The following is a 20,164-nucleotide window of genomic DNA, read 5'->3' as shown; positions in this document are numbered from 1 at the left end:
AAACTCTCTCCAGAAGTTAAGTGAATGATCCAATGTTGACCTAAATGACTAATGATGATAAATAGAATCCACCTGTGTGTAATCAAGTCTCCGTATAAATGCACCTGCTCTGTGATAGTCTCAGAGGTCCGTTTAAAGCGCAGAGAGCATCATGAAGAACAAGGAACACACCAGGCAGGTCCGAGATACTGTTGTGGAGAAGTTTAAAGCCGGATTTGGATACAAAAAGATTTCCCAAGCTTTAAACATCCCAAGGAGCACTGTGCAAGCGATAATATTGAAATGGAAGGAGTATCAGACCACCTGCAAATCTACGAAGACCCGGCCGTCCCTCTAAACTTTCAGCTCATACAAGGAGAAGACTGATCAGAGATGCAGCCAAGAGGCCCATGATCACTCTGGATGAACTGCAGAGATCTACAGCTGAGGTGGGAGACTCTGTCCATAGGACAACAATCAGTCGTATACTGCACAAATCTGGCCTTTATGGAAGAGTGGCAAGAAGAAAGCCATTTCTTAAAGATATCCATAAAAAGTGTCGTTTAAAGTTTGCCACTAGCCACCTGGGAGACACAAACATGTGGAAGAAGGTGCTCTGGTCAGATGAAACCAAAATCGAACTTTTTGGCAACAATGCAAAACGTTATGTTTGGCGTAAAAGCAACACAGCTCATCACCCTGAACACACCATCCCCACTGTCAAACATGGTGGTGGCAGCATCATGGTTTGGGCCTGCTTTTCTTCAGCAGGGGCAGGGAAGATGGTTAAAATTGATGGGAAGATGGATGGAGCCAAATACAGGACCATTCTGGAAGAAAACCTGATGGAGTCTGCAAAAGACCTGAGACTGGGATGGAGATTTGTCTTCCAACAAGACAATGATCCAAAACATAAAGCAAAATCTACAATGGAATGGTTCACAAATAAACATATCCAGGTGTTAGAATGGCCAAGTCAAAGTCCAGACCTGAATCCAATCGAGAATCTGTGGAAAGAACTGAAAACTGCTGTTCACAAACGCTCTCCATCCAACCTCACTGAGCTCGAGCTGTTTTGCAAGGAGGAATGGGCAAAAATTTCAGTCTCTCGATGTGCAAAACTGATAGAGACATACCCCAAGCGACTTACAGCTGTAATCGCAGCAAAAGGTGGCGCTACAAAGTATTAACTTAAGGGGGCTGAATAATTTTGAACGCCCAATATTTCAGTTTTTTATTTGTTAAAAAAGTTTGAAATATCCAATAAATTTCGTTCCACTTGTTGTTGATTCTTCACAAAAAATTACAGTTTTATATCTTTATGTTTGAAGCCTGAAATGTGGCAAAAGGTCGAAAAGTTCAAGGGGGCCGAATACTTTCGCAAGGCACTGTATATACACACACACAGTTGAAGTCGGAAGTTTACATAAACTTAGATTGGAGTCATTTAAACTCGATTTTCAACCCCTCCACAAATGTCTTGTTAACAAACTATAGTTTTGGCAAGTCGGTCAGGACATCTACTTTGTGCATGACACAAGTAATTTTTCCAACAATTGTTTACAGACAGATTATTTCACTTATAATTCACTGTATCACAATTCCAGTGGGTCAGAAGTTTACATACACTAAGTTGACTGTGCCTTTAAACAGCTTGGAAAATTCCAGAAAATTATGTCATGGCTTTAGGAGCTTCTGATAGGCTAATTGACACCATTTGAGTCAATTGAAGGTGTACATCATGGGAAAATTGAAGGTGTACATCATGGGAAAATCAAAATCAAAAGAAATCAGCCAAGACCTCAGAAAGAAATTGTAGACCTCCACAAGTCTGCTTCATCCTTGGGAGCAATTTCCAAATGACTGAAGGTACCACGTTCATCTGTACAAACAATAGTACGCAAGTATAAACACCATGGGACCACACAGCCATCCTACCGCTCAGGAAGGTGACACATTCTGTCTCTTGGAGATGAAAGTACTTTGGTGCGAAAAGTGCAAATCAATCCCAGAACAACAGCAAAGGACCTTGTGAAGATTCTGGAGGAAACAGGTACAAAAGTATCTATATCCACAGTAAAACGAATCCTATATCAACAGAACCTGAAAGGCAGCTCAGCAAGGAAGAAGCCACTGCTCCAAAAAAAAGCCAGACTATGGTTTTCTGCACATGGGGACAAAGATCGTACTTTTTGGAGAAATGTCCTCTGGTCTGATGAAACAAAAATAGAACTGTTTGGCCATAATGACCATTGATATGTTTGGAGGAAAAAGGGGGAGGCTTGCTAGCCAAAGAACATCATCGCAACTGTGAAGAATGGGGGTGGCAGCATCATGTTGTGGGGGTGCTTTGCTGCAGGAGGGACTGGTGCACGTCACAAAATAGATGGCACCATGAGGTAAGAAAATTATGTGGATATATGGAAGCAACATCTCAAGACATCACTCAGGAAGTTAAAGCTTGGTCGCAAATGGGTCTTCCAAATGGACAATGACCCCAAGCATATTTCCAAATTTGTGGCATAATGGCTTAAGGACAACAAATTCAAGGTATTGGAGTGTCTATCACAAAGCCCTGACCTCAATCCTATAGAAGATTTGTGGTCAGAACCGAAAAAACATGTGCTGAGCAAGGAGGCCTATAAACCTGATTCAGTTACACCAGCTCTGTCAGGAGGAATGGGCCAAAATTCACCCAACTTATTGTGGGAAGCTTGTGGAAGGCTTCCCGAAATGTTTGACCCAAGTTAAACAATTTAAAGGCAATACTACCAAATATTAATTGAGTGTATGTAAACTTCTGACCCACTGGGAATGCGATGAAAGAAATAAAAGCTGAAATAAATCATGAATCAATAAATCATTCTCTACTATTATTCTGACATTTCACATTGAGTTTAAATGTATTTGGCTAAGGTGTGTGTAAACTTCCGACTTCAACTGTACATACTGTGGCAGATGGCAAGGAGAGGTGAGGGGAGTGTTGATTGAAGTTAGAAATCTTGCAGTCCGCTGGCTCCACCCCCGAGCCTTATATGGATTTCCTGCCCCAACGAGGCAAGCCTGTCGATCATTAAGCCATGGAGTGCTTCGGGATAAAAGAGGAAGTGGGCTGCACAGAGGGAGAATTGAGAGGGAAATGTGTGTTATGGAGTGTGTGAGGAGAGAGAATTATCTGTTGTGACCTGGACTGTCTGATTTCCCCCACTGTGTACCCCCAAAACCACACTTTCGCAGCCCCTTAATTCTCCTACCCATTATTTCAGTCCCTTTCTGCAGGATTGCAATGGACCTGGTGGGACCTATACCCAAGAGCAACCGAGAACCAATACATCCTGGTGATTCTGGATTATGCTACCAGGTACCCGGAAGCCTGTGCACCGTGGCCACCAAGGGAATTGCACGCGAGTTAGTCATGCTGTTCTCCCGAGTAGGCATCCCCGACGAGATATTAACCGACCAGGGAACCCCGTTCATGTCGCGAATCATGAAGGATCTCTGCAAACTAATGAAAATAACCCAGTTGCACACCTCAGTGTAACACCCGCAGACCGATGGGTCGGTGGAAAGATTCAATCGGACCCTGAAGCAGATGCTAAAGAAGGTGATGGAGGCGGACGGAAAGAATTGGAACCAACTGCTACCCTACCTGATGTTCTCAATCCGAGAAGTGCCCCAAGCTTCAACAAGGTTCTCTCCCTTTGAACTCCTGTACGGGAGACGACCCCGAGGACTGCTGGACATGGCTAAAGAAGCCTGGGAACAGCAACCATCACCCCATCGAACCATGGTGGAACACATGGAAGGCATGAGAGACCGGATGCCGGATGGGCGCTGGAGACGCTGAAATATGACTTATTGGGACGGCACTTCTCTCGTAACGGACCATGCACCACTGGTTTGGATGTCACGGAATAAGGACAGTAATGCCCGGGTCGCCCGCTGGTTCCTATCCTTACAGCCCTTTGCTTTCTCTGTTATCCACAGGTCAGGTGCAGCCAATGGAAATGCGATGCATTTGGGGGGGTGGCAGCAGATGGCAGGGAGAGGTGAAGGAAGTGGTGATTGATTGAAGGGAGATATCTTGCAGCCCGGGCTGGCTCCACCCCCAAGCCTTATATGGACTTCCTGCCCCAACAAGGCAAGCCTGTGGATCATTAAGCCATGGAGTGCTTGGGGATAAAAGAGGAAGTGGGCTGCACAAACAGAGGGAGGACTGAGGGAAATGTGTGAGAAGAGAGAATTATCTGTGTGATTACCCGTTGTGACCTGGACTGTCTGATTACCCCCCCTGTGTACCGACCTGAGTTTTAGGATAACCCCTGGAGAACGGAACGGACAATGGATTGTGGACTGAACTGGTTGCTAAATTCCTCCCTTTCCCACAGTGTGTAAGTCTCCCTAATACATTCCCCATTTGTATTCTAGTTGTGCTTGGTGTGCATGTTTGGTTATTGAACTTGGTGATGTGGAAACTCCACCCCCTTGAGCCTGCTACAATGCATACATATACACACTTTAAAAAATATATATCTTTATTATTCCCTGCAAACCCTACCACCCCACCCCCAATTGGAGTAAACTAATAAACAATAACACTTAGTCTTCTACCTACAGTTTATACATATTATACACATTTTACAGGCACAATCTATTTTACAGTAGTTATATTTTGTTTTTAATCCTGGCCTTCCTCTATTTCTGATGTCTATCCAGTTTTATTTCTATTTGTAACTGTGCTATTTGACAAAATTTCTGAACCTATATAAATTTTACAGGCCCCGTACGTTTTACATTTGTTCTTGTTTTCATGACTCTTCATTGAGGTAACACTGAAACATCAATCCATGGGCGAGTAGAACCCTTCATTGAGACACTGCTGAAACATCAATCCATGTGAGAGTCAGTGCCACATTTTCATTGGAGCTGAAAACAAAATGAAAAGTTGTCTTGCAAAGTGCTGTCTTTAGTTTATTACTTATCGTTAATGCCGTCTTTGGTGTGCTTATCAATGCATAAGAACCTTTTTCCCCACTCCTATCACTAAAATAATTGGATTAAGTCACACAAGTGTTAATGTGTGTTTAGTTTGAAAAGTGTTCTCTCATTACTAAATGTGTAATGTGATACATTTTTTAAATGTTAAAATACCTAACACACAAGGAAATGTATTAATTAAATTGATTGAAATGTATTAATTAAATTGATTTTTACGCAATCTTTGCAAGAGGGAGAGAATCTGATATCATTGGTCCTCAACTTGCAGCTAAGACATTTAATTCAGCATAAATAGTTAGTCCTGACTAGTTCTGAAGGATTCGTTGCCCTAGAAATTTACCTGGTTAAAAGGTGAGACACTTTTGTGGTTCCGGTTATCCCGAGTTGAACTCAGAGTTGACCTAAGTTACCTCGGTAACTCCTCAAACCTGGTGCTCCCCAGTGTATTTGTGTGTCATCCCATCAGGTCATTAACGGGCCGAGACACGCATCAGGTGACCGGGTCAATCAAAGCTTGCACTCTCTCTCTTCGTTAGAGTCCTCCCGGCTAGGCAACCTGTCACTCCGCTGCTCTGTCTCTGGCTCAGAGCACCACAGACCACAACACCACCCAGGAAACACAAGGAGCACTGTCAACCTCTGTGTCTCAGAGCACCACAGACCACAACACCACCCAGGAAACACAGGGAGCACTGTCCTCTGTGTCTCAGAGCACCAGAGACCACAACACCACCCAGGAAACACAGGGAGCACTGTCCTCTGTGTCTCAGAGCACCAGAGACCACAACACCACCCAGGAAACACAGGGAGCACTGTCAACCTCTGTGTCTCAGAGCACCACAGACCACAACACCACCCAGGAAACACAAGGAGCACTGTCCTCTGTGTCTCAGAGCACCACAGACCACAACACCACCCAGGAAACATAGGGAGCACTGTCAACCTCTGTGTCTCAGAGCACCACAGACCACAACAGCACCCAGGAAACACAAGGGGTGTGGAGCTCTCTCTCTCAGCAGCGGGAAGAAGAAACGAGGAGAGAAATAGAGGAAAAGCAGGAAGACTCATTCCACAATGTTGGTAAAAGAGACATAAATGTGATGCTACCAAAAACAACATATTATATCACATCTGTCTGGTGGTGAAGAATAAGATACGTCAGGTCAATAAGATTAAGCTTTCATAATGCAATCCATTAAAGATGTTGATTCAGACGTGGGGGTTAGGGACGCAGGGAACGGTACATCAATCGCAGACTGTGTTAATGAATAACGTTCTGCCGTTGAAATAGTTTACGGGTCTTGGATACCATGATGGCCGTGCACTTCAGGCTGATGATATAAACTACCGAGCAGGCTGAATGAAGGGACATTTTACCTGCACCATTTCCATAGCAATACCCACTGAGTGCTTAGAGCGCTTTGAACTTTCATTAGACATGGAATTATGTGATGTGTTTTGCATCGTGGGTTAGCGTTGGGAGTATTTTCAGAAGATAGTGTAATAGAGTATAAGGAATAAACCTCTGTGACGACTTTGGACATTTCATTGTTATCCTCTAATTTTGTGCCAAATTCAGATTCCAAATGTTTGCAATTGTTTGTTCATGTTGCTAGTTTTGAAGTACATTCCTAATGCTAGACATCAATTAATGTTAATTGATGAAATACCTGTTTGGACTTTTAACCTGTTCAGGTTGCTAATTTAGAGTTGAGCATAGGCTGGATTGACATGTTGTCCCAGGGCTGTGTGAGAAATTATTTACACTCAAAGTTATAGGTGCACTGCCTAGTTTAAAGGTGATCTGCCTAGTTTATAGGTGCTCGGCCTAGTTTAAAGTTGCTCTGCACCAGTAAATACATACCACCTTCTGCACCAGTAAATAAACACCACATTCTGCACCAATAAATACATTCCAATATATATATTTTTTTATTGTACTTTTACTCCTTTTCTCCCCAATTGGTAGTTAGTCTTGTCCCATCGCTGCAACTCCCCTACGGACTCGGGAGAGGCGAAGGTCAAGAGCCATGAGTCCCACGAAACAAGACGCTGCCAAGCCGCACTGCTCGCTTAACCAGGAAGCCAGCCGCACCAATATGTCAGAGGAAACACCGTCCAGCTGGCAACCGAAGTCAGCTTGCAGGCGACCGGCCCGCCACAAGGAGTCACTAGAGCGTGATGGGACAAGGACATCCTGGCTGTCCAACCCTCCTCTAACCCGGACGACGCTGGGCCATTTGTGGGCCACCTCATGGGTCTCCCGGTCACGGCCAGCTGTGACACAGACTGGGATCGAACCCGGGTCTGTAGTGACGCCCTGCGACGCAGTGCCTTAGACCACTGTGCCACTCGGGACTCCTAAATACCACATTCTACACCAGTAAATAAATACCACTACTGCACCATTCTGTCTGACTCCTGATGTTTCGCACCCCCTGACAAAATGCCTGGGGTCCACCGCCTTTCTTGCTCTTTCCCAACCATACAGTAATGAATATCAGTAGTAACCTGTTATAAAACATTCTTTTAAGACAAGTATAACAAAAACACAGAAATAGAACTGCAACTACTGTAAGTAGCCTGCCCTACAATGTTTAAGAATATCTAGGTTTGAGAAGTTGATATAAAACATTGTTGAATTCAAACATTCTGCTGACAGGTCCACTACAATTTGCCATTGTTATCTATTTCAGGAAACTGACAGTCATTTTCCAGATACAGCGTAGAATACTGCTAAAGATTAGAACATTCTGCCAACATAGTAAATAGACCAGTAGTGTATGTAAAATATTTGACAGTATTGGTAGGCCACAGTATTGCTGTGCGATGGGAGTGTGACATCATTGCCTATTTAATCTCAGAGCCTACACCAAGGCAGGATAGGAGCGTGACATCATTGCCTATATAATCTCAGAGCCTACACCAAGGCAGGATAGGAGCGTGACATCATTACCTATATAATCTCAGCGCCTATACCAAGGCAGGATAGGAGCGTGACATCATTACCTATATAATCTCAGTGCCTATACCAAGGCAGGATAGTAGTGTGACATCATAGCCTATTTAATCTCAGAGCCTACACCAAGGCTGTAACGTAGAGAGGGGACCAAGGTGCAGCGTGTTCACAATGAATATTTATTTCAACTCAGAACACTAAAGCAAAAATAACAAACAAACGGCCAACAGTTCTGTCAGGTAACAGATAACAAAACTGAAAATAACTTCTCCCTCACGACGCCAGGACAGCGGAGTCAATCACCACCTTCCGTAGACACCTGAAACCCCACCTCTTTAAGGAATACCTGGGATAGGATAAAGTAATCCTTTTAACCCCCCCCCCCACAAAAAAAAGATATAGATGTACTATTGTAAAGTGGTTGTTCCACTGGATATCATAAGGTGAATGCACCAATTTGTAAGTCGCTCTGGATAAGAGTGTCTGCTAAATGACGTAAATGTAAATGTACCCACAAACACAGGTGGGAAAAGGCTGCCTAAGTATGATTCCTAATCAGAGACAACGATAGACAGCTGCCTCTGATTAGGAACCATACTCGGCCCAAAACAAAGAAATACAAAACATAGAATGCCCACCCCACACCCTGACCTAACAAGCTAGAGAAATAAACCGTCTCTCTCAGGTCAGGGCGTGACAAAGGCAGGATAGGAGCGTGACATCATTGTCTATATAATCTCAGAGCCTATACCAAGGCAGGATAGGAGTGTGACATCATTGTCTATATAATCTCAGAGCCTATACCAAGGCAGGATAGGAGCGTGACATCATTGCCTATTTAATCTCAGAGCCTACACCAAGGCAGGATAGGAGCGTGACATCATTGCCTATTTAATCTCAGAGACTATACCAAGGCAGTACATACAAACCTAACAATCTATTGATAAACTAAATATTTTACAACAATTTGTCTTTTGCATGTCTTGGCCTAATAATGCCAAATGTTCAAAATTACACAACTAGTAAAGGGCATTTTGTCACCATAAAAGGTGACTGGAGGCATTTTCCAGTCTGGGAGAGTTAATGCTCGTTCATGCGCACAGTTTTACGACAGGTCTGGTTTATAATGGGAAACATGGGTATGTATGGTATGAGGCAAGTTTATAAATCTCAAGCAGAAATGTTTTGTATAATGTACGCAATGGCTGTAAATGAGGCCTCTGGTTCATACCAGCGATACTGGCCCAGTGGGGATCCCTCCTTAGGAATTAGCACTTCCTCATATCTGACTGTTTGTGTGAGCTTCCTGCCTCCCTCTTGTCCCCCTCAACTGAGAATGTTCCGGCGTCCCCCAGCGATGAACTCTATCAATCACCCCACTTGGAAAAGGTTACTTGGCTTTGGCTACTGGCTAGGCACCGGTACTCCCTGCCCACGCTATGCTCATCAACACTCCCCACCTACTTTCTATTTCTCTTTGATTCTTGCTCTCTCTCTGGTAGTCAGACAGGGACCTCAGCTGTAATCTGTAACCACTGTGCTTTTAAAACCCCACTGGATGTGTGTCTCTATGGTGCCACATGGTCCATTTCACAAGATGTTGTGGGAATACACTGCAGGCTCAGAGCAACAGATTTTTCTAAGTGGCTAGAGGATATTGTGTGTAATGTACCCATGAAATATGATAGCAACATTGCCTTTCAACACCCAGTAAAAGGAAAAATATTCTAAAGTTGCCACCATCAACAACGTAATGACCATAAAGTACATCGCTTAAACAAACAATTGTTTGTCATGTTATAAACCAACCATTAAATCAATCATTTTGCCAATGATGAATTATGTATGAAAAATCTTCCTATAGCTGGATAGACCTACAGCTCATATCTGAGGAAAATTACAGTTGTGCTCTCTTAAAAGAACATTAGCTGAAGCTCTGCTACTGGGATGACTGGCCTTGAGCTTCGTTGATTCCACAACTCCTTATCCTCTCTGCCTCTGCTACACTACAGAAGATTAATAGGATAGAATAATTAATTACACAGCAAGCAAATTATTTTCTAAAACCCTAAAGCCTGATACATATAAATGTTGCTCTCACTTTCAATTGAGCAGAAGGAGAAACAGATGAGAAAAAGCCGAAGTAGTGGCCAGGGGCTGGTATGAGGAGGATGCATGGTCACAGTGTGAGAGACCAGTTGAAGAAAATAAAGACCTGCACAACTGAACTCTGGTCAGCAGTGATGGTATTTTAATTCACACATGCGTGAACACAGACAGCAACTTATCTGCTTGTGAAAAACACAAACCAGTCCCACCATCCCAGAGCAAATCCTCTAAGGACAGCAATGACACCTTTACACTGAGAAATGTAATGCCAATAGTTTTTAATTCAATGCCAATAGTCTTTCTCATTCAGTGAAACTGAGGAATCAAAAAGAGGGATGTTTTTATGCTCTCTCTGGTGACTGGGTGACATCAGGGAAGGGGTAACATTCGATCTCATTCAGCCACTTGTGAACGGCTGTGTTCCTCCTTATGATCTCCACCGACTCCAGAGTCAACCTGTGGTTGGGTGCCCCCTGGTCCTTCCTTCCTGCAGCTCCAGGAGGAGCTCCCTGCTTCAGCCCTGTCTGCGCTCCACTCCTACCCCCTCTAGCAAGGCCCAGTGCTGCCCCGCACGTTGGTGGCCTCAGCTGCTTCTCAGCGACACTACTTGTTTGGACCCTCTCGTGGAGCTTCTTGGTTTCGTTCCTGTTGCGGATCTCCCTCAGCTTCTTGTAGAAGACGCGGCAGCTGAAGCCCTCCATCCAGCTGAGGCCGATGTGGTTCTGCAGCGCAGCCAGGCTGGGATAGAGCAACAGGCACCCAGCGCACCGGTACTGGAGCTCCCCCTCTACCTGCTCCATGGTAGAGGCCATGCGCAGAAAGTTAAATTCCAGGTGGCGTGGCTCGTATCTGGGCTCCACCGACTTGGACCGCTCCTTGGCTGAAGGCTGAGGTGGATGTGGTGGATATCCCTGTCCATGAGGGCTGGGTGGGGTGTGCTTCAGGGGGATGCAGGGAGGGTGAGCGAGGATGGACTGGGTCTGTCGTAAGTGCGGCTCTGCTGTCCTCAAAACCGTGAGGGAGGGTGGCCATCTCATTGAGGCTGGGAGAGAGAACAATAAATGAGGGGAACGTACATATGAAGAACACTGATCTATGAAGACATTGCTAGGTGAACACATACCAATGCTCCTGACTGGCCTTTACACTTTTCAGATTTCTATTCAGTATAGCATTTGAGAGGTAGACTAAACTGAAGAAAGCAGCCCATTGAGAACATCTAGCATTATGAAGGAACTGGAGTACATCTAGCATTATGAAGGAACTGGAGTACATCTAGCATTACGAAGGAACAGGAGAACATCTAGCATTATGAAGGAACTGGAGCACATCTAGCATTACGAAGGAACTGGAGAACATCTAGCATTATGAAGGAACTGGAGCACATCTAGCATTACGAAGGAACTGGAGAACATCTAGCATTACGAAGGAACGGGAGAACATCTAGCATTACGAAGGAACTGGAGAACATCTAGCATTACGAAGGAACGGGAGAACATCTAGCATTACGAAGGAACGGGAGAACATCTAGCATTACGAAGGAACGGGAGAACATCTAGCATTACGAAGGAACAGGAGAACATCTAGCATTACGAAGGAACAGGAGAACATCTAGCATTATGAAGGAACTGGAGAACATCTAGCATTACGAAGGAACTGGAGTACATCTAGCATTATGAAGGAACTGGAGAACATCTAGCATTACGAAGGAACGGGAGAACATCTAGCATTACGAAGGAACGGGAGAACATCTAGCATTACGAAGGAACAGGAGAACATCTAGCATTACGAAGGAACAGGAGAACATCTAGCATTGTGAAGGAACTGGAGAACCTCTACCATTATGAAGGAACTGGAGATCATCTAGCATTACGAAGGAACAGGAGAACATCTAGCATTATGAAGGAACAGGAAAAGTGCTCTAACCTCGCTAGAAGAAAACTACAGAAGAGTTTTGTCCATTTTGGTGTGTCGGAGGAGGCTGCAAAATTCACAAACTAGAGCATTTTGTGATAAAAACATGTTTTTTCTTAAAACATCATTTCACATTGAATGTTTACCACATGGAAATGGATTACTGGACTTTTTTTATATATTTTTTTCTGTTTTATATTTTTGTCTTGTATGCTCACATTTCTCAGAGGTGTGAATTCAATCCTAAGGCACTGCATGTAATGTTAATGGAGTAATCACATTTGAGCGTCTCCCTATTTTTAGCCAACACATTTGAATAAATGTAAATCTCCTACACAGGCTTGTCATTATGTGTCATCTGCATTAGCTCTGCCATGTCCATTGACTTTGGGGTGAAAAGAGCCATAGACTCCAAACTTTGTTGAACAAGTGTGATATGTTCTGACGGTTCTCCTCTCTCCATCACCATGGAGATGCTTCTCAGATTAAATACCAGTGGATGATGGCATAAACTACAAGCAGTGCTTTCTACATGGAAGATATGAATGCAAGGAGACTTGAACCTTTGTGAATGAAATCCTATTTTCATCTCTAAATGACAAAATAGAGTTTTCACAGTATTATATTAAAGGTCCAATGCAGTCGTTTAATCTCAATATCAAATCATTTCTGGGTAACAATTAAGTGCTGTGGTTGTTTTAAATTAAAATGGTAAAAAAAATAAACAAAAAAAGCTTGTTAGCAAAAGAGCAATTTCTTAAGCAAGAATTTTGCTAGGATTGTCTGGGAGTGGCCTGAGTGGGCATGGGGGAAAACTGAAAAATGGATTTTATTGGTTGAGAGGTTATGAACTGTCTTTCTTATTGATCTACTAACTAATTGATTTTCAAACAGCTCTTACACTAAAAGGGCATTATTATAATTTTCACAATTTCACAGTATTATTCCAACTTCAGTGTGGAAATATATATAAAACACAGGGAAATCAAATTGTTGACTGCACTGGGCCTTTAAGATCATTTCAGATATCCTAAACTCTGAGTAAAACACATTCAAAAGGGAAGTAGGAACTTATATTATGTTGATGTATTCATTCATTTATTTAACACACTTAGTTTCAAACACCTAGACAACACAGCAACAATAATACAGTACACACATTATCCAATCAACTCATTAAAAACTGCCTCAGTGAAGCAATGATGTCACTTCTGTCTTCTGCAGCCACTTGTGGATCATGTCTGCCTTCTTGTCCCTTGTCTCAGGACCATTCCTCCCGTCAACATCGGTCGGATGGTGGGCCAGGGCCAGCGAGGCAGACCCGAGGCGAACGATGGAGGAGCTAGAGTGCTTAGGGTCGATATCCAGGGCCCGGGCCTCCTTGCTCTGGCAACTCATCATGACCATGGGGCTGCGGTCCTGCATGCTCTTCAGCTTCCTGTAGAACACCCTGCAGCTGAAGCCCTCGCTCCAGCCCTGGTCAATGTGACCCAGCAGGGTCCCCAGGTGGTCGTAGTACCTCAGGCAGCCTGAGCACCTGTACTTACTCTCCCCGCAGACTAATTCTGCAGCCGTAACCGTGTGGATAAAGAGAGGATCCACATCGCCGCACAGTGACCTCTGGGAGTCAGAGCGCTGGTGGTAGTACATGGTCTGCGGCGGCTGGGGGTGAGGGTCGGCGCCGGTCAAACTGTTGCACCCTGCCAGGGTTTGAGTGTCCAGGTTGAGGGAGTAGCTGTGGACCATGGTGTCTTGGTGGGGGTCGGAGGGCCTACTGGCGGGGTGCTGGCCGCTGCCCAGGTTGGTGGTGCCGAGCCTGGAGAGGAGGTCTGAGAGACTGGGGTTGAGTCTGGAGGGAGTTGTCTCTATGGCCTTTGACTGCACCTGTACCTGACTCTCACAACCTGTACAGACAGCAGGCAGTTTATAATTCCAAGGCTTCATTAGAGGTCTAAAATTGAATCAATGAAAGAAAAATCTAGTCTGCATTGCCTCTTAAAAGTCAGTCTAAATGGAAATAGTTGGAGTGTTTTCAGGGGTAGAAGTGAGTGGGAAAAGGTCACTCATTTCTCCCACAGCTAGAGGTGGAAATGGGTTTGACGCATTACAGTTGACTAAAGGTCATGACCTTCATCAAGCAGCGACATCTAAATGGATAAATCCATTGAGTCTATCTGTACTTTTACCAAGAGTGATCACCCGATTCCCCTTCAGAAATGTCCATGTCATTGTCATCTCGCCCTGGTAAACACTTTTATATTTCGACATCACATTATAACATGACTAGTGTCATAAGGGCAGCAATCTGAAACCATTAAAGAGTAACATACCAGATGATTCCAATAGAATATTTGTATTTTTGTTCTTAGTCCTCCCCAGAGCATCCACACTCATGACCTTTAGTGCATCCTGCCTACACAGTTTCAACAGCTACTTTGAGTAGATAACTGTTCATTAATAAATTATATGAAAAGTGCTATAGAAATGTAATAAATTATTATAACACTTGAGCAATCATGTGCATCATCATCACAGGCCAGAACAGTGATGTCAAAGGGAACTCAATCTCAACATTCCACCGTGATTAACATTTTCTAATATTGAGTGCTATATTGTTGCTTAACAAGAGATGATTTTATCAGAAGTATCAGAACAAGCATTCCTTTTCCAGATAAATGTTTATAATGTCCATTCCTCTAGCATAAGAATTTGCTAAAATATGTAGGCTACATATTTTGTGGATAACAGTGCCAGCATAATCATTTACCTCTCTCTGCAGTCCTAGTGTTATCAGTAAGATCATCTGTGGTATCATTCTTTGGCGAGCCAAGCTTCCTATAGTGTCCCTTCTTGTGATACCTGGATATATCCAACTCTAGTCAGACAGGGAAGGATGTAAAGACATATTACTGAAACACTCAGTGGCCATGATAAAAAGCAAAAAATATAATTGGAAGTGTAACACATTTAAATAAGCAAGGCTACATCAGAACAGAGAACAAAATAATAAAAAATGTAATATTGAGAGATGGGTGAGTATTGCTGCAATTGAGAGCATGGTGCATGTGTATTCAGGGCCAAATAAATGACAAGCCAACATTAGCTCAGATTGTTCACTGTACAAATAAATGTTTGCATATACAAAAGATCCCACTCAACTATCAGATGAACTACTTAGCTGTAAATGTACCTTCAATCTTCTTCACAACAAAGTCCATTGGATTTTCCCCGTCAACAGTTTTGTGTACAGTTCTGGTATGAGCTCTTGAAGTACTAAAATATTGCATGCTTCAAATACTTTGTTTCCTTGTTCCCCGGGAAACCAGAATTCTATGAGATCAGAGAGTTCCATTCAAAGAAGAGATGCAAATGATCTAAAAATGTCAGTAGGCTCAAGCCTTTCTGTCCTATGAATACACTTATGTACGTGATCATCTATGATCAATCGTGTTCACTTTCTTAGTTCCTAATTAGATCCAAGTCAATCCACTTTTCCTTTACATTCACCAAAACAGAATCTAAACAAGAGCTTCAAGGCTCCTGAGCACTACCTCAGTATGCAGGTCTTACATAATCAATGCATCATCTGGCAAGCCTCCTGAAATGGTGTTTGACCTAATGCATTCAGCTATAGCAGCAGCTCACTGTGCCACTGGGCTCAATGGGTATTGGGGTTTATGTAAACCACTGACTTGCACTGAGAAGAGAAATATTCTATGTGTAGGCGATGTCACACACTCAAACCTATGGTTTCTCCCTCCCCTGACAACCAAAAAGCCTTAGCTTCACAAAGGAGTTGTACTGTAGGAAGTGTGATGTACATGACCAATGGACATATGCATGGGATGTGGGTTACTGTGGAAGGCTTGTAGCCTCAATGTACAGTTGTGTTACTACACTGAACATAAATGCAACAATTTCAAAGATTTTACTGAGTTACAGTTCATATAACTATAACCCACTGGTTCCAGGTCATCTACAAGACCCTGCTAGTTAAAGTCTCCCCTTATCTCAGCTCACTGGTCACCATAGCAGCACCCACCGGTAGCACGCGCTCCAGCAGGTATATCTCTCTGGTCACCCCCAAAGCCAATTCCTCCTTTGGCCATCTCTCCTTCCAGTTCTCTGCTGCCAATGACTGGAACAAACTACAAAAATCTCTGAAACTGGAAACACTTATCTCCCTCACTAGCTTTAAGCACCAGCTGTCAGAGCAGCTCACAGATCACTGCACCTGTACATAGCCCATCTATAATTTAGACCAAACAACTACCTCCTCCCCTACTGTATTTATTTATTTAGCTCCTTTGCACCCCATTATTTATATTTCTACTTTGCACTTTCTTCCACTGCAAATCTACCATTCCAGTGTTTTACTTGCTATATTGTATTTACTTTGCCACCATGGCCTTTTTTGCCTTTACCTCCCTTATCTCACCTCATTTGCTCACATTGTATACAGACTTATTTTTTTCTACTGTATTATTGACTGTATGTTTGTTTTACTCCATGTGTAACTCTGTGTTTTATGTGTCGAACTGCTTTGCTTTATCTTGGCCAGGTCGCAATTGTAAATGAGAACTTGTTCTCAACTTGCCTACCTGGTTAAATAAAGGTGAAATAATAAATAAATAAAAATAAGGAAAACAATAAATTGAAATAAATTCATTAGGCCCTAATCTATGGATTTTTATTTTTTCAATTTAACTAGGCAAGTCAGTTACGACAAATTCTTATTTGCAATGACGGCCTACACCGGTCAAACCCGGACACTGCTGGGCCAATTGTGTGCCGCCCTATGGGGCTCCCAATCACGCCTGGTTGTGAGAGCCTGGGCTCGAACCAGGGTGTCTGTAGTGACACCTCTAGCACTGAGGTGCAGTGCCTTAGACCGCTGCACCACTCGGGAGCTCCAGTCACATAACTGTAAATACAGATACGCATCTGTTGGTCAGATACTTACAAAAAAAAGGCTTGGATCATAAAACCAGTCAGTATCTGGTGTGACCACCATTTGCCTCAAGCAGCACGACACATCTCCTTTGCATACAATTGATAATGCTGTTGATTGTGGTCTGTGAAATGTTGTCCCACTCCTCTTCAATGGCTGTACGAAGTTGCTAGATATTGTCGGGAACTGTCGTACACGTCGATCCAGAGCATCCCAAACGTGCTCAATGGGTGACACGTCTGGTTAGTACGCAGACCATGGAAGAACTGGGACATTTTCTGCTTCCAGGAATTGTGTACAGATCCTTACAACATGGGGCTGTGTATTATCATGCTGAAACATGAGGTGATGGGGCAGATGAATGGCACGACAATGGTATCTCTGTGCATTCAAATTGCCATAGATAAAATGCAATTGTGTTTGTTGTTCGTAGCTTATGCCTCCCCATACCATAACCCCACCGCCACCATGGGGCACTCTGTTCACAACGTTGACATCAGCCAACAGCTCACTCACACAATGCCATACTACTCACCATCTGCCCGGTACAGTTGAAACCGGGATTCATCCATAAAGAGCACACTTCTCCATCGAAGGTGAGCATTTGCCCACTGAAGTCGGTTACGACGCCAAACACCAGTCAGGTCAAGACCCTGGTGAGGATGACGAGCACACAGATGAGCTTCACAAACAAATTTGTGCACAACATTTGAGAGAAACAAGCTTTTTGTGCATTTGGAACATTTCTGGGATTTTTTGTTTCGGCTCATGAAACACAGGACCAACAATTTACATGCATTTATATTTTGGTTCAGAATATGTACATCACTATTATACATAAAGATACATTTCTTTCCTGGAGAAGGTTATTAAGGTCTTTCCGTGTTAACAACTTATTCATGATATTTCTGGGAACTCAATTTTATCATTACATATTCCATACACTGTTCAAAGGCAAAAATATATACTATGGCAATATATACACTATACAAGGAGTGAATAGTACTCCGCGCTGATCTTGAGCTAATGCAGATTGATGTCCCGGCAGCATTAGTGCCTGTCAGAATGAGGGCTTCCTGCTAGTTCTTCTGAGAGCGTGTCATTCTGTGAGAGAGCCAGCACACTGAAATGTTCCAAAATAGATATAAGATATTTGCTCTACAGATATACTCCATGATTTAAAGAAAATCACATCTTTGTTAAATGTTGGTTTATGAGGTTACAATTTTCAACACAAAGGTTCATTTCAGCCTTCCTGAACTGGCCCCAGCTAGTTCCCTTCAGTGTTTCTGTGAGGAGAGAGACAGCGAACACAGCTCTAACTACCAAGGTTGTAATTCCCTTCCTTTCCTCTCACTGCGCCAGAGAGCCAGCCTAGGCAGACGACACCGCACAAAGGAGGCCCAAGCAGGCACCCTATGAAATATCAAACAGTGGAGCTTCATGAATGAGTAATTGAGGAAAACTGCAGGGCATTGCTGAGGCACAGGGGGAAGAGAGGGACTCGACATTTCCCCATCTCACACAGCAGCTGGTGTTAAAAACCAATCAGATATGGTTTGAACAGAACTCTCTCTCCCTACACAAAGAGTATAATGGGAATGAATCCAACAGCAGCAGTCTATATTATTATGACTGGGATGCATGAGTCATATATGGAAAAGGGAACAAACTATTAAAATTGCAATGATATGAGTAGTTACTAAAAATATGTAGTGTTTTCTTGGGGAGCTCTTTTTAAATGTATTTTTTAAAGGTACAGTACTCAAAAATACCTGCCTGTGCGTCAGGCCACAGCAGAGTACACACACAGGCATCTGAAATGTACATAGATAAAATGTCTACTGTGCTGTAATGGTATAAAGGAGAAAGATTGTGTGAATTCAGGTATTTGATGTACATTACCTGTCAAAGGTTTGGACACACCTACTCATTCAAGGGTTCTTTATTTTTACTTTTTTCTACATTGCAGAATAATAGTGAAGACATCAAAACTATGAAATAACACATATGGAATCACGTAGTAACTAAAAAATCAAATCTTAAACAAATCAAAATATATTTATATTTGAGATTCTTCAAAGTAGCCACCCTTCACGTGGAAAGCTTTTCCAACAGTCTTGAAGAAGTTCCCACATATGTTGAGCACTTGTTGGCTGCTTTTCCTTCACTCTGCGGTCCAACTCATCCCAAACCATCTTAATTGGGTTGAGGTCGGATGATTATGGAGGCCAGGTCAGCTGATGCAGCACTCCATCACTCTCCTTCTTGGTCAAATAACCCTTACACAGTCTGGAGGTGTGTTGGGTCATTGTCCCAAAACCAGGTGGGATGGCGTATCGCTGTAGAATTCTGTGGTAGCCATGCTGGTTAAGTGTGCCTTGAATTCTAAATAAATCACAGTGTCACCAGCAAAGCACCCCCACACCTCCTCCTCCATGCTTCACGATGGGAACCACACATGCAGAGATCATTCATTCACCTATTCTCTCGTCTCACAAAGACATGGCCGTTGGAACCAAAAATCTAAAATGTGGACTCCTCAGACCAAAGGACAAATTTACACTGGTCTAATGTTCATTGCTCGTGTTTCCTTGGCCCATGCAAGTGTCTTCTTATTGATGTCCTTTAGTAGTAGTTTCTTTGCAGCAATTTGACCATGAAGGCCTGATTCACGCAGTCTCCTCTGAACAGTTGATGTGGAGATGTGTCTCTTACTTGAACTCTGAAGTATTTATTTTGGCTGCAATTTCTGAGGCTGGTAACTCTAAATGAACTTATCCTCTGCAGCAGAGGTAACTCTGATTCTTCCCTTCCTGTGGAAGTCCTCATGAGAGCAAGTTTCATCATAGCGCTTAATCGTTTTTGTGACTGCACTTGAAGGAACTTTCAAAGTTCTTGAAATTTTCCGGATTGACTGACTCATGTCTTAAAGTAATGATGGACTGTCATTTCTCTTTGCTTATTTGAGCTTTTCTTGACATAATATGGAATTCCACAAATTAAACAAGGCACACATGTTAATTGGAATTCCAGGTCCACCTCATGAAGCTGGTTGAGAATTCCAAGAATGTGCAAAGCTGTCATCAAGGCAAAGGGTGGCTATTTTGAAGAATCTAAAACATATTTTGATTTGTTTAACACTTTTTTGGTTACTACATGGTTTCATTTTTGTTATTTCATAGTTTTGTCTTCACTATTATTCTACAATGTAGAAAACAGTACAAATAAAGGAAAACCCTTGAATGAGTACC

The 20,164-nt window shown here is 43.0% G+C and overlaps 1 protein-coding gene across 4 annotated transcripts; it reads right to left on the bottom strand.

Annotated features, from left to right (window-relative positions):
- Positions 1–10,165: 10,165 nt before the first annotated feature.
- Positions 10,166–18,891, bottom strand: LOC106588932 (uncharacterized). Of its 4 annotated transcripts, none has more exons than XM_045709817.1 (3): positions 17,446–18,891; positions 14,727–14,834; positions 10,166–11,087 (listed from the first exon to the last, which is right to left on the bottom strand). In XM_045709817.1, exons 1-3 carry the CDS (start codon positions 17,747–17,749, stop codon positions 10,387–10,389), a joined length of 1,113 nt encoding a protein of 370 aa, XP_045565773.1. In that variant the 5' UTR covers positions 17,750–18,891; the 3' UTR covers positions 10,166–10,386. The 4 variants fall into 4 exon arrangements, with proteins under 4 accessions (XP_045565773.1, XP_014033964.1, XP_045565772.1 ...); XM_045709816.1 differs by lacking the exon at positions 10,166–11,087 and adding an exon at positions 13,003–13,863; XM_014178487.2 differs by lacking the exons at positions 10,166–11,087; positions 17,446–18,891 and adding exons at positions 13,009–13,863; positions 15,150–15,853.
- Positions 18,892–20,164: the final 1,273 nt, after the last annotated feature.

This window comes from Salmo salar, chromosome ssa27 (genome assembly GCF_905237065.1).
Source record: "Salmo salar chromosome ssa27, Ssal_v3.1, whole genome shotgun sequence".
Taxonomy (NCBI): Eukaryota; Metazoa; Chordata; class Actinopteri; order Salmoniformes; family Salmonidae; genus Salmo; species Salmo salar.
The sequence above is the reverse complement of the archived record's forward strand: the minus strand, read 5'-3'. Positions and strand labels throughout refer to the sequence as shown.